The sequence below is a fragment of the Peromyscus eremicus genome, unplaced genomic scaffold (assembly GCF_949786415.1).
Source record: "Peromyscus eremicus unplaced genomic scaffold, PerEre_H2_v1 PerEre#2#unplaced_143, whole genome shotgun sequence".
NCBI classification, from domain to species: Eukaryota; Metazoa; Chordata; class Mammalia; order Rodentia; family Cricetidae; genus Peromyscus; species Peromyscus eremicus.
In genome coordinates, this window is record NW_026734381.1 from 282,856 (window position 1) to 298,197 (window position 15,342).

General features: G+C 37.8%; 1 protein-coding gene across 2 annotated transcripts in view; it reads left to right on the top strand.

The window, feature by feature from the left end:
* The window catches only part of LOC131901617 (sulfotransferase 2A1-like), a 40,796-nt gene that overhangs the window by 23,622 nt on the left and 1,832 nt on the right, over positions 1-15,342 (top strand). The window contains exon 5 of one of the 2 annotated variants that reach the window (XM_059252721.1): positions 12,573-12,750. The exons of the other annotated variant lie outside the window; for it this stretch is intronic. Within the exon in view, the coding sequence (XP_059108704.1) occupies positions 12,573-12,750 (178 nt within the window). The remainder of the gene's footprint in view (positions 1-12,572; positions 12,751-15,342) is intronic. 2 annotated transcript variants of the gene reach the window in all.

Genomic DNA, 15,342 nt, shown 5'->3' on the forward strand with positions numbered 1-15,342 from the left:
TTCAACCTTTCAGGGAATAAGGTGTCTTGTGCTCTGAAGTACTGAGGGTTTCTGCATGGTGAGCTAGATGACACTGGAAATTTCAATAGTCTTAGAAGAGAATATCTAAAATGTTTCAACACTAAGTAATGAAATATATCTAAATACTCTGATAGGCCATACCCTTATGTTATTTTGCAGGTTTCATTTCATTGAAATGTCCCACTGCAAGTCATAAATATGTTTAAGTAATATGTGTGTGTCACAAATATCTCTTACTTTAAAAATAAACAAAATCATATTTTGTCAGGGTGTCACATGATTGTAAACCTTGCACTGAGAGATAGAGACTGACTCAGAACTACAGGCCATCTTTGGTTGTCTGATATGTTTGAGGCCAGCCTTGGGTACAAGAGACCTTGTTTCAAAAGACTACTAAGGAAAATAATTTTGAAGTTCATTCGTCTATTTTATTTTCATGTAATTAAAAAAAATCTTCCCTCCAATGATGGGCACATAATAATGAAACCAAGCATATAAGCAAAAAAGTATTCTCATTTGATCAGCAATTCAAAAATTTAAGTAGTTTGAAAGTTATATGTGAAATATAACCATCATTTACACATTTATATATCAACGATAAAGATATCAATTGTACTTTTTACTGAGCAAAACAAAATTGTGCTGAGCAAACAATCTGTCAGAAAAAATACTTGTCCACCTTCAGAATTCTTCAAAAATTTAGTTAAGGAGAAGCAATTTTACAGCCACTGCTAACCTTATAGAAGTAGATTCTAGTGATGACAAAGGCTGCTGATAGTTCTATCTTCTTTTTTGTTGCTTTGATTTCTCATATTATATTTTTTATTGTTTAAAACAATTTTATATATATATATATATATATATATATATATATATATATATATGCATGGTTTTTGGAGACAGAGATTCTCTGTGTAGATTTTGGAGTCTGTCCTTGAACTCAATTTGTAGAACACGCAGAAATCTGCCTGCCTCTGCCTAATGAGTGCTGGGATTAAAGACGAGCACCACCACACATGGCAGTTTAAATATATTTTGATCATATTCTGTCCCTCACACAATTCCTTCCAAATTGTCTCCCCTTCCTTACACACCGAACTTTAAATTCCTTTTTTAAAAAAATCACCAAATGAAAACGATAGCAAAAGAGAAAAACACTATGAGACTGGACTAGGCCCTCTGCATAGGCAAGACTGTTGTGTAGTTTGCTCTGCTTAATGGGCCCCCTGACAGTGGGATCAGGAACCATCCTTGGTGCACAGCAGGTTATTGAGAGTCCACACATCCTAGGGTGGGACAACTTACACAACCTTGGTGCAGGAGTAGGGAATTGGACCTGCCTCAACTGAGAGTATCAGGCTCTGCTCACTCCCCATCGTAGGTCTCACATTGGAGGAGATGGGAATGGGGGTGTGGGCTGAGGGGGAAGCCTATGGGGGTCAGAGGAAGGTGGAGAAGGGGATGGTGGTCAGTATGTAAAATGAATAGAAAATTTCTAATACTAATAAAAAAAGGAACAAAAGAAAAACACCAAAGTGTAACAAAGTGTGAGCGCTCCCACCACCCCAAAAACTATGGAGTCTATTATATGTCAGTCATTTACTCCTGCACATGAAGACTGCCCTGAAGTGGTTGATATATACAGGGTCACTGCACTGGAGAGGCCTAATTTTCCCTCTCCAGGCAGGTGTAAATGACAGTTCAGGTGTTAACCTTTACCCTAGTGGCTAGATTTTCATTCATTCATTCATTATTTTTTAAATGTTTAACAAAATAAAACACAATATGATGAAACAATACTATCACCTTAGAGTTGGACAAGACAAATCAACAGAACAAAAGCATCACTATGGCACAAAAATCAGAGATCCATGTGATTGAACACTTGGGAAGCCCATAAAATCATGAAAGTAGAAACTCTAATTTATAAGTAGAGAACTGGTGCAGACATGGAGCACAGTGCAGCATGCTTCAGAATGTGGCTTCTTATGTGTTTTTCTCATGCTGATGTGGAGGGCCTTGTTTTCTTCATGTCTTCCCTCCTCTCTGGCTCTTATGCTTGCTTCTTCTGAGGAGGAGATTTGGAGGGATTTAGTGGAAACATACCATTAAGAACTGATTTGTTCAGAAGTATCCACTCTGTGTAATGTCTGTCTGAGGGTCTCTTATTTGTTCTTGCCAGCTTCATGAGAAAGCTTCTCTGATGATGGCTGAACAAGGCACAAATCTGAGCATAGCAGTATATCGTTAGGAGTCATTTTGTCACTAAATTGTTAGATCAGTATTAGTTTCCTTTACACTAGGTCCCCAGGCTATTTAACCTCTGGTCAGCAAAGCAGTGTCAGGTAAAGATTCCATCTCATGAAGTGGGCCTTAAGTAAAATAAATTATTGGTTATTTCCTCCCATGAGCTTTGTGCAAACATTACTCCAGCATATCTCTCAGGACAAAATTGTAGATCAAAGTATTTGTGGCTAGATTAATGTTTACATTTCTCTTTTGATAGTATGCATAGTACCATCTTTTAATAACTATGATGGAATGTGGAGCTGACAGCAGTATGTAATCACCAGCATCTCCATGGTTGATGAGTGATAAAGGTGTTGTCTTCAGCAATGAGTCCTTGCTGTCAGTTTGTGGAGAGCAAACTATAGTCTTGGCAAAGGCTTGTGTTAGGGGTCCTGTGGAATCCCTTTGGCCAAGAACTCACTAGGTGTAACCCAATACCAGACAAGAGATGGTCATTTGGAACATGATCTCCCCCATTATTTGGTAATATTATTTAGATTGTCATCATATGTGTATATATTTTAAGAAGTTTTTATTGTACTAGCTTTCCATACATTCACTGATGTGTTCCTTAATTGTAGCTGTCACTCCTCATATTCCCTCCCTCCCTCAAGTCCCTCTTCTTTCCCCATCCTCATTTGATTATCCCATTCCAGGCCTTGCCTATCCATCTGTAACTTGTCTCCATGTTTAGTTCTTTCATTATGATTATGGGCTGAACCAACTTTTTTTCCTGATGTTGTCTGTTGTCTATTTTGGGTTCTGCATGTTTTCTTTTTACTTTGATATGCCTCTCCTTCTTTAGGTTGTGGAGTTATTGTCATGATTTATTTTTGGTTTATTTATTTTTGTTTTTTCATCCAAACCAAAATTTCCCTCACTCCCCTCTTCCTACTTCTTCCAACACTACTGCCACCCACACAATTCCCCTCCACTGTTACTCTTCAGATACTGGTGGGCCTCCCAATGATATCAGCTAGCCATGGTATATCAAATAGTGGGGTGACTAGTCTCTTCCTCTTCTATTAAGGCTGGATGAGGTAATCTGGTATTGGAAATGGGTGTCGAAAGGAAGCAAAAGAGTCAGGGACTTCCCCTGCTCTCATTATTAGGAGTCTCACATGAACACTAAGTTACAAAACTGTAATATATATGCACAGTACCTATAACAATCTCATGGAGGTCCGTTGTTGTTTGTTCAGTCTCTGTGAGCCCCTGTGAGCCCAGGTAAGTGTAGTCTTTGGGGTTTTTTTTGGTGTCTTTGATGTCACTGGGCCCTACACTCCAGCCATGCCCTGTTCTGAAAGATATTTGTGAGCTCCACCTAATGTTTGGCTGTAGGTCTCTGCATATTTTTCCATCAGTTGCTTTGTGGTGAAGCCTATGTGATGACAGTTGTACTAGACATCAATCTATGAGAAAAGCAGTACATCATTTCATTGACTTCCTTTGCCATTCATATTTTTGCTGTCCTAAATCTCTGGAGTATACTGCCTCTGGGTGCTAGCCCACAGAGGGGAGCCCCTCTCAGGACATGGGTCTGTAGCTCTGTCAGTCATTTCTTGTTCACTCCCCCAATTTCTGCCACATCTTTACCCAAGCAAATTTTGTCAGCAGGAAAGATTGTAGGTTGAAGGCTTTGTGGCTGGACTGGTGTCCCAGTCCACAGGAAATCTTGCCTGGTTACAGGAGATGGCTAGTTCAGTTGCCATATTCCATGTTACTAGGTCGTTCTCATAGATTCCTGAGTGTTTCCATTGCTCTAGGTTTCCATCTCATCCCAGTGATGCTCCATATTCCATTGTCTCTCCTAATTCTCTCTCAACCCATCCTCCACCCACATGATGTCTCCTGTTCCCATCCTCATTCTCCCTTCTAAGTCCCTCCTCCATCCACTAGCAATGTTCATTTTACTTTCTCACAGTGAGTCTCATGCATACCCCCTTGTATAAGAGTAAGAGCTAGACAATAACAGGCCTGAGCTAATGGCCAAGCAGTTTAAATAATGTAAGAGTCTGTGTGTTTATTTTATAAGTGGACTCTGGGACTGGCGGGACTTGGTGGCGGGAGCTGGAGAGAAATTCGCCAGCAACAAATGGCGTCCAACGTGTTGGCAAGAGTTTCCACCTAAAACCTGAGTAAAAAGATTCTAAAACGGAGCTAAAAACAGCTCCTAGTTGTCTCTTTCAAGCTAGCGGCAGCCTGCGTGTTTGAGCTACTATGGCAGGTTCCTGGTGTGCATGCTCGACCTGCAGTATGGCGGGAATGAGGCCTCTGCAAGTAGCACATTAAACTGTGTGGTGAATTTAGCCTTTGCTAGTACAAAACAAAAAAAGAGGTTTCTGGGCTACACGCTACTTTGGTAAAAGTGTAGACCCACTATTTCTGAGAGTTATGGCTCCCAGAGCTGGCGGAAAGCGGCCCGCCGCCATGTTGGGAAGCTGAAATGGGCGGAGCCAGCAGCCACTGCGCCGTTTCAGGCTTAGAAGGCTGCAATTTAAAGCAATAGGCTCAAGCTAATATAAAAAAATAAGCCACGTAAAGATGGCTACCACACAGAGAATCTGGATTATGTTCTCTTTGATATTCGTAACTGCAGAAAAACATTTGATTGTAAAAGCTGTTGAGTTATGCCAAAATGTATATTTTAAAGGTACCTTGACTTCAAAATTTGGATATAAGGATATGTTGCTTTGGAAAAGAGTCTCTGCTCTTGTTTCCACAGAAAGCCAGAGACTATGGATTTGTTCCAGATTAAGATACATCAGGTTTGACCAGCCAAGACCCCCTGAAAGGTCTCCAATGACACCATGGCCCAGATGATTCAACATCCAGAATGGTTTCAAGTCAACTGGCTCAGATATACAGCCTCACGGACTACTCCATGATCCTAAAATTTTCTTTCTGTCTCCAGAAGATACAGCGCCCCCCTCCAGCAGGAAGTAGTAAGAGAAGCTACGCCCAAATTCCCAAATATACCAAGCTGGCTTTAGAGATGGAATTGGCTCACTCCCCCTCTAAACCCAGACATATTGCTCAAAGAAAAAAAAATGGTTAAGAGATTCTTGTGTCCCAAATCAGAAGAGCCCTCTGGTGTGGGACAGAGAAAAAACAATATTTTTATTTAAATCAGGTTGATTATAAATACAATCTCTTTCTAAAGAAAAAAAGGGGATAGTTTAGATATGATAGGATGAAAGGGTAGATTAATGAACCTACTTTTAAAGAGTAACAACTTGTTTAAAATGTTTTACATTGCTACAGATTTTAGTTTATTGATACAAATTTAAACTTAATTTTGTTTTACTGTATATATATTTCTATTCTTGTTTGAGGTATTATGTTTATGTAACTCATTTATAATTATAATGGATAATTAAAAAATAGATTAATAATTAGTCATCTATGATAATCATATTTGTAGCCATGTTAGTTAAGTCTTCTAGGTATACATAGTTATATTTCAGATAGATAGGTAGTCTTCAAACACTTCAAAGACCTACAGAATATGGCATTTAAAATGTTTTAAAAATTTAGACTTTCTGGACAGTGAGACATGTCTGCTCCTGACAGCACCGATTTACTTCAGAGAGGAGGATGGGCATCGAAGACACTCCATACGGAGTTTATCTTCACCTTGACAAAAATAGCCATTTGGGCAAGAAACTGTTCTTGCCTGGACTGCCTGATCAACTGGACATGCAGGACCCATACAAAGGTGACCACTGAACTTTGCTTGACAAAATGGTCCTTCAGGTTCCTGCTTTGCAGAGAAAACTGCCATACATTCTACAGGACACAGAGAAAAATGAATAAGAGACTCTAGGCCTGTGGGCTAAAGACAGATGCCCCAACCTTACAAGAGAACTTTGAATGACTGTCCAGGCTGCCAGCTGTCTCTGTCTACCCTACAAGACTCCTAAAAGTTGCTTATATCCTTCTCCATTTCTCAGGTAATAGTATATCCTTCTGAGGTCTTTGATGTGGTTAAAGACTAGATACTTACAATTTTCCTTAGTTATAATAAAAGATAAGTTAGATATAAAACCTTAAACTTACAAATATAAGATAGATAGGATCTCTTCTTTAATATTGTAACTATAATTCTTGCTTGATAATTGTTTTGTTATATGTAATTTTACTATGTTAAAGTTAAAACCTTCCTTTTTAAGAAAAGAAAAGGGGAAGTGCTGTGGGATGGTCTGTATGTCAAATGTGTTGCTGATTGGTCAGTAAATAAATCACTGATTGGCCATTGGCTAGGCAGGAAGTATAGGCGGGACAAGGAAAAGAATTCTGGGAAGTGGAAGGCGGAGAGAGAGACACTGCCAGCCGCCATCAGGACAAGGAAGATGTAAGGTACCAGTAAGCCATGAGCCATGTGGCAAAGTAAAGATTAATAGAAATGGGCTAAATATAAGAGTAAGAGCTAGACAATAACAGGCCTGAGCTAATGGCCAAGCAGTTTAAATAATGTAAGAGTCTGTGTGTTTATTTTATAAGTGGACTCTGGGACTGGCGGGACTTGGTGGCGGGAGCTGGAGAGAAATTCTCCAGCAACACCCTTGGGCATACCTAGTTATTTAGTTTCTCTTGGTCTGTCAGTTTTATCTTGGTTCTCCTTTACTTTCTATGTAATAATCACTTATGATTGAGTACATACCATTCTTGTATTTCTGTGTCAGAATTGCCTTAATCATGACTATCTTTTCTACATCCATCAGTTTGTCTTCATATTTAATGATGTCATTGTTTTTAACAGCTGAGTAATACTCCATTATATAAATATACCAGATTTTCTGTATCCATTTTTCTATTGAGGTTATTTACAGTTTCTGACTATTACAAATAAAGCTTCTATAAACATAGTAGAAAAAGTGTCCTGTGGTATCGGGTGTTCTTTGGGCATATGCCCAGGAGTGGTATGGTATAACTGAGTCTTGAGGTAGATCGATTGCCAAATTTCTTAGAAACTGCCATATTTATTTCCAAAGTGGCTGTATAAGTTTGCACTCCCCCCAGCAGTTGAGGAGCATTCCCCTTGTTCCACGTGCTCTTCATCATAACTCTGTCAATGGTAATTTTGATCTTAACTATTCTGACAGGTGTAAGATAAAACTCAGTGTTGTTTTTAATTGCATTTCCCTGATGGCTAAGGATTTTAATATTTCTTTGACTCTTTCTCAGCTATTTGTACTCCCCTGTTGAGAATCCTCCGTGCAGATATGTACTTCAATTTTAAATCAGGGACAGTGATATCTGTGGACATTATTTTCTTGTCCAAGATTGTTTTAGCTATCCTGCTTTTTTTATTTTTCCATACAAAGTTGAGTATTGTTATTTTAAGGTCTGTAAAGAATTGTGTTAGAATTTTGATGGGTATTGCATTGAATCTGTAGATTTCTTTTGATAAGCTGACCAGTTTTACTATATTAAACCTGATGATCAATGAATATGGAAGACATTTCCATGTTTTGAAATCTTCTACAATTTCTTCCTTCAGAGTCTTTAGGTTCCTGTCATACAGGTTTTTCACTTGCTTTCTTACAGTTACACCAAGATATTTTATCTTACTTGTGGCTATTGTGAAGGGTGTTGTTTTCCTGATTTCTTTCTCACCCCATTTATCATTTGTATATAAGAGGGCTACTGGGATTCTTTTTTTAGTTTTTTATGTATCCAGTTACTACACACAAGATGTTTATCAGTTTTGGATCTCCTTGGTAGAATTTTTTGTTAGATTATGTATACTATTGTATCACCTGCAAATAGTAATTTTTTTACTTCCTTTACAATTTGTTTCCCATTATTCTCCTTAAGTTGTCATATTCTGCTAGACAACACTTCAAGTACTGTGTTTAATAGATGTAGAAAGTGTGGAAAGCCTTGTCATGTTCCTGTTTTTTGTGAATTTGCTTTGACTTTCTACCCATTTAATTTGATGTTGGCTATTAGTTGCAATATATTGTCATTAGTATGTATAGCTATGTCCCCATATCCCTGATCTCTCCAAGCTATTTATCATGAAGGGGTGCTCCTGTTTGTTAAAGGATTTTTTCATCTAATAGGATAATCCTCTGGTGTTTTTCTTCCAATTTGTATATATGATGGATTAAATTAACAGATTTTCATATGTTGAATCATCCTTGCATCTCTGGGATGAAGCCCACCTAACTAGGTTAGATTATCTTTTTGTTTTCTTGGATTCAGTTTGTGAGTACTTTATTGAGTATTTTACATCTATGTGCATGAGTGAAATTGGTCTGTAATTCTATTTTTGTTTCTTCTTTGTGTGGTTCAGATATCAGTGTAAGCCGGGCGGTGGTGGCGCACTCCTTTAATCCCAGCACTCGGGAGGCAGAGTCAGGCGGATCTCTGTGAGTTCGAGGCCAGCCTGGGCTACCAAGTGAGTTCCAGGAAAAGGCGCAAAGCTACACAGAGAAACCCTGTCTCGAAAAACTAAAAAAAAAAAAAAAAACAAAAAACAGATATCAGCATAACTGTGGCCTCATTTGGCAATATTCCATCTATTTCTATCTTGTGAATTTGAGGAGTATAGGTATTAGCACTTCTTTGAATGCCTGGTAGAATTATGTACTAAAACAAACTAGTCCTGGCTACTATTTGTTGGGAGGCTTTTAATGGCTGCTTCTATTTCCGTGGGCATTATGCATCTATATAAATTGTTTTGAACTTCATATAACTTCAGTAAATGATATCTAACACAAATGTTGTTCCCTTCTTTTAGATTTTCCAAGTTTGCGGTGTACACACTTTTGACTTATGGCCCAATGATTTCTTTAATATCCTAGGTGTCTCTTGTTATGTCTCTCTTATCATTTCTGATTATGTTAATTTGGATATTCTCTCTCTTCCATTTAGTAAGTTTGGATAAATGTTTGTCTACCTTGTTGTTTTTCCTCAAAGAACCAACTCAATGTTTCATTGATGGTTTGCATTGTTCTCTTTGCTTCTATTATATTGATTTTAGTCCTCTATTTGATTATTTCCTGAATTCTTTCTAGTATTTGTGTCTGCTTCTTACTGTTCTAGAGCTTTTAATTGTGCTGTTAATTCTCTGGTATGAGAATTCTCTAATTTCTGCTATCAGGTTCTTAGTGCTATGAGTCTTCTCTTAACAGAGCTTTAATTGTGTCCCATTAGTTTTGGTAGGTCATGGATTTATTTTAATTGAATTCTAAGAAGTGTTTAATATCTTTATTTCTTTCTTGACCCATTGTTAATTCAGCTGGGAGTTTTTCAGTTTTCATGATTTTATAGGCTTTCTACAGTTTCTGTTGTTTTCAAAATGCAAATTTTACTCACAGTGGTCTCATAGTATATAGTGGGTTATTTCAATTTTTTTGATGTATGGATACTTGATTTGTAACTGAGTATATGATCAATTTTGGAGAAGGTTCCATGAGAGAATGAGAAACAACTATAACCTTTTGTGTTTGGGTGAAATATACTATAGATATATGTCCTGGTCATTTGTGCCACAATGTCTGATAATTCTATTATTTATCAGTTTAATTTCCTTCTAGATGGCATGTCCATTTGTAAGAATGAGCTGCTGAAGTGTCCCACTATTAATGTTTGGGATTTGATGTTTGATTTAAGTGTTAGTCGTGTTTGTCTTACAAATATGGGTACCGTTGCATTTGGAGAATAAATGTTAAGAACTGAAATGTCATCGTGGTGGATTTTTACCTTAATAAGTATAAAATATCCTCCACCTTCCTTTTTGAATAATTTTGGTTTGAATTCTCACTTTTGCATTAAAATTAACCCATTTTTATTAATCTTTGTATTGTCACAGGTCCTGTGGTTTCACCTGCCTATAACATCTTGTTTCTTCAGTGGCTCACTCCACTCTGCTCTTCATTTCCTCCTCCATACTTTGATTTTATTGCCTAACTGTATCTTGCTTGGCTATTGGTCAGCTTTTTCATTAAACCCATCTGGGCATAATTTATACAGAGTACAGGAACATTCCACAGCACTTAGAAAATGGAGTGGACTATGAGTGGGGATAGAAAGGACACCAGGATGGAAGAAAGCAGTTTTCCACAGGAACTACATAGATAATCACCTGGAAAAGAGGGCACGGAGTGAGGACAGGCCACAGCAAAATTTTGATATAAAGCTGTGAATGAAACTGAATGATTGACCTTGGGATAACAGAGGTAGAGGTGAGGATCTATAGTTAGCCTACTTGCTTTCCTGGTCAGAGTGACCTGTGGGATCTTATGGAGTGTCTTCTTTATCTGGAGGTGAGGGGAAAACAATGAGTAGGTAGAAGGAACTTTGGAGACTAAGACTTATGTTATACACATTATATTGGGGAATTTTGGGGAGAGACTATAGCAGGTGTTCTGCACAGAGATGAGGGTGAAACTAGGAGAATGGACTTGAGGAGGAAATGGAGAGATAAACCTCTGCATTGAGTCTATTACTTCCATGTCCAGTTTTGCCTGTGGGTTTTTGGGAAATGGTTGATTGACTTGAGGTGTAGGACCAATCAACAATTTATGGTAGGGGTATTTAGGAGGGTCTCTGAGATCCACTAGAGATGGAGGTGTCTGATGTAGGTGTTTTGATGCAGAACTGGGGATAACACTGGGGGATGGGACTCAAAGGAATGGAGAGTGAGCCAAAAATCTATAGGTGGCTTACTTTTCCCTGGCCAGAGTAATCTGTGGGTTCCAAAGGAGGGCCAGTTGAAGTAGGGGCTTGGGATAATCCTATGAGTTGGAAAAGTCAGGATAGGAGGAGAAACTCTTTGGGATCCACTCTAGATGGGGCGAGATGCCACAGATATTCTGTGGCCGAACTTGGTATGAGACTTGGGAATTGGGATGTGAGGAACAGAGGAAAAGGAGAAAATATGTGGTCAGCCTACCTACTTCCCTGGCATGAGTCAGAAAAATAATCTTTGATGAAATTTATTAAGGATAATCAAAAAGAGAAAAACTGGATTTTTCCAAAATAATTTGATCTCTTGATTTTATCTTTTCCAGGGGTACAAATTTTCCATGTAAAAAGCAAAGCCATCCATCAGATACTTTGCTTTTGAGGAATATTTGAATTTTTCATTGTAAAATTCAATTTTTTCCCAGGAAACTTCATTACCCACCTCTGCTGCATGCTTATTCATTTTCCCATAATTCTCCTTTGCAACCATTCAATGCACTGTTTTCAATTATTGCCATGGTTGTTTACCTTTACATTAAATATTAACTGAATCTGTGATAAAATATGTAATAAAAGTTTAGAGCCAAAAATTCCTGTATGAACACATTTGTAGGGCTTGGATTCTAAGCAAAGTCTTCCTTATTCCAAAATTTTGCATTCTTATGAGTAACTCCTAGAAGTGAGCCAGTTGTGGTAGTGCACAGTTATAATCCCAGTGGGGGGTCTGAGGTAAAAAGGTTGTGAATTTGATGCCCATCTAAGTAACAGCATGAAATCATAATTCAAAACAAAATAACATATTGGCAGTAGCCCCAAGTAAAAATTATTGAGAACATTTTTATAAAAGTGTTTTAAATCTGTGTTATGCTCAGTTACCCATAGGGAAAAGTATCATTTGGCATAAACATGAACCCAGATCAAATTATTTGTGCATATTGCCTTCACTCACATTGACGCTTTCTATAAGTATGTCTACAAGTATCTTTAAACTTCTGAGGGCAGGTTGGGTATGGTGGTGCACAATTTTAATGCTAGCACTTAAGGGGAAAAGCCTCTTTGTGTTTGAGATCAGTCTGGTCTCCACAGCAATTTGCATCAGACCAGATAGGACTCCCTCCATAGCATACTGTCTCAAGACAAAAATCCCATTGTATTTAGTAGGTAGGTTGGCATATACCTGTGAATATAGCAATAGACAATTGACGTTAAGATGATCAAAAGTTTAAGGTCTTCATTCAATACAAAGTAAATTTGAGGACACTCTAAGTTATATGAGACCCATCTAATATTAACTCCCCCATAAAAAACCATAGCCTCTGTATTTTAGGGGCCAGAAATCAGTCACATTGCAAGCCGACTAAATATACAAATGTTGTGTGTGACTCTTGCCCTCTTTACAAGGCATGTTTCTTTCCTAAACCCCATTCAATATTTTCTCATTTCGTGGTACCATTTCATTCTTCATGTTTCTTTTTCCATCTTCCATCTGTAGTTACCTTCTCTGCATCTGTTTTCTCAGAGCTCTCTAATTATTAACCTTATTTTTGTTTTGATTCTTCATTTAGAATACAAGGGGAACCATAGAGAAGATCTGTGACTTCCTAGGAAAGAAACTGGAGCCAGATGAGCTAGATCTGGTCCTCAAGTACAGCTCCTTCGAAGCTATGAAAGAAAACAGAATGTCTAATTTAAACCTCCACCCAGAAGCTGTGAATATTAATGCTTTGGTCCTCATGAGAAAAGGTGAAGAGACTCTTTAGTCCCAAAATATGTCAGAATATGTGGAGGGTTTTTTCTTCCAATGAGGCTCTAAGAAATTGTTGTGAATGTGTCAGCAGTCATTGCTCATCACTCATAGTTTTTCAGAGATCTTCCAGGGGAATCTTTCTGTGGTGATGACATGGATTTCAGAAACTCTGAAAAGATTGATTTTTTTTTCTGGGAGATGATCTTGGGTTTGTAGAGGGTTGTGTCCAATATCCTCAATGGAAAATGAGAGACATGTTTTTGTGAGTCTTTGTTAGGCTCTCTGTATCATAGCCATAAACTCTAAAGAAAATGTTTAATGCAAAGAACCAAAGATTTATATTGGGGGACAACCACAAAATACACATCCATTCACTGCTGGAAAAAGATGTCCAACAGGTCAAGATTGCTGACCCACTAGTGAATTATCCTCCAGTGTTAAAATATGATGGCATTTGCCAAGCTAAATTTGGATTGCTTCACGATCATAGTTACTGTCTTTTTTTCTGAATTGTCTCCATCGGAATGGGAATATCCATCTTCTCTATGTCTGTGCCACCTCTCTATGCTATGAGCAAATTGTGGGTATAGTTTCATAGCTGTGCAGTTGAGAAGTGACTGCCAGAATACACCACATCAAATTAGTGAATAATTGGTGAGATGGGACTCAGGGTTGAAGAAGGAATGAGTTAGATGTGAGGTATTTGGGGATGACTAAAAAACTTGTGTATAAATGCAGAAAGTGGAGAGTTATGCATTTAATTTTCCTCCTCTAGTTATTTTTTTTTTTGGTTTTTCAAGACAGGGTTTCTCTGTATAGCTTTGCACCTTTCCTGGGTTTCGGTCTGTAGACCAGGCTGGCCTCGAACTCACAAAGATCCGCCTGCCTCTGGCAAGTGCTGGGATTAAAGGCGTGCACCACTACCGCCTGGCTTCTTCCAATTATTTACATGCTTCAGCCTTAATCTTCAGTCAACCTCCAACCTACAGTGTTTGTGAGAATCAGGTCATGAGACTCTAAGAACATCAGGAATATACATAGAGATAAGTAAGTTAAAGTCATTAGTGTATTGCATCCAATTCAGTACTCCTGGTGTCCTCACAAGAGCAAATTATACTCAGATTTGGGCACACAAAAACGTCAACTTAAGGAAATGATCATCTATGCACTAAGGACCGAGGCCTATGGGAGGATCCACTGCCATTGACCTACAACCTCAGACTCCTGTGCTCCAGACTGTATGGAGATAGAGTTCTCTGTACAAGAACTGAAGACCTCAAATAAGAAAAGAAATAGCCTATTATTGGATTTCCTGTAATGAATAACAATTTGGCAGAGATAAAAGAGTATGTGTTCATAAATGGCTTCAATAAAATGCCAAAACCAAAAAGTGGCTTGTTTAATAGAGACAGGCTACTGAAACTAACAAAAGTTTTATCTGAGACACACTGGAGCAGATGAAATAGAATTTGGAACAAAATTGCATGAGGAAAACTGTTTTTCCAGCTATGTTTTTCCAGAATGAGACCACATTGGGATTTTAGTTTACTCTCTTCTAAAACATAATATTTCCATGTATTATATTTTTAGGAGAAAAATATATAGTAGTTATTTCTCAAAAAATGAATATGGCCCTAAAGTCATATGTAGTTTAATTATCATAGTGATCATATAAGACACCCATTTCTTTTGTATTTGAAGATAACTTTTATTCTGAGAAATTGTTTTCCTTGCATTAAACTCACTATAAGCCATGCATCCCACAGGAAACCAGGTCAATGAAGGGGGAGACAAACTTCATTATGCCCTTCACCCTGATTCATGACTCCAGTGCAGAAGTTGCTGAGATGCATATGGTGGGAAACAATTTGAAAAGAATAAGAAGAATGAGGAAAATGTTGATCTTCTTAATTCCTACATTAGATTGATTCCTTTTTTAATATGGAAAGTATTAACAGATCAAAGATTAATTATAAAATTTATTTCATCACTTACCATTAGATACCTAATCCTTAAATCATAATGCATGAAAAGTTATGTTAAATGTTATACTAGCTTTGAAAAAGAGGAACTCTCTCGACTTACTTTTGTTGTCCTTTAATTGCTTTTCTCAGGACACCCGAGAGATACATTTCCTTGCCTCTAGAGAGATACTCTGAAGAGCTACTATTTACCTAGGAGACTCACTTATCTGGCTAGATGGTATTAATTTAGTTTAAAGCTCCAATGAAAAATTTTCCACAAACAATTTTGGTCATTATGATTCAATATTTAGATATTTCAGGAAATACAGACTAGAGAGATGTTCTGCGTAGTTGAGGTAACTTCACTAAAGACATTGTCACAATCAAGACACATGGGAGGAAATGTCTTCTGACATCTTCAAAGGTTTTGACCCTCAGTAGTTCACAGTAGATATTTACTAGACAGAGTACTTGAGCCAGTAATCATTTTCTCTGGTGTAACAAAGAAGATATTAAGAGACACAGAGGGAAGAAGACCTATGGAGAAGCCCACTATCTACAGGCCAAAAAAGCCAGGAAGGCTTTTTATGAGAATTGCAGCCTCTGAAACTAGGAAGAACTTCC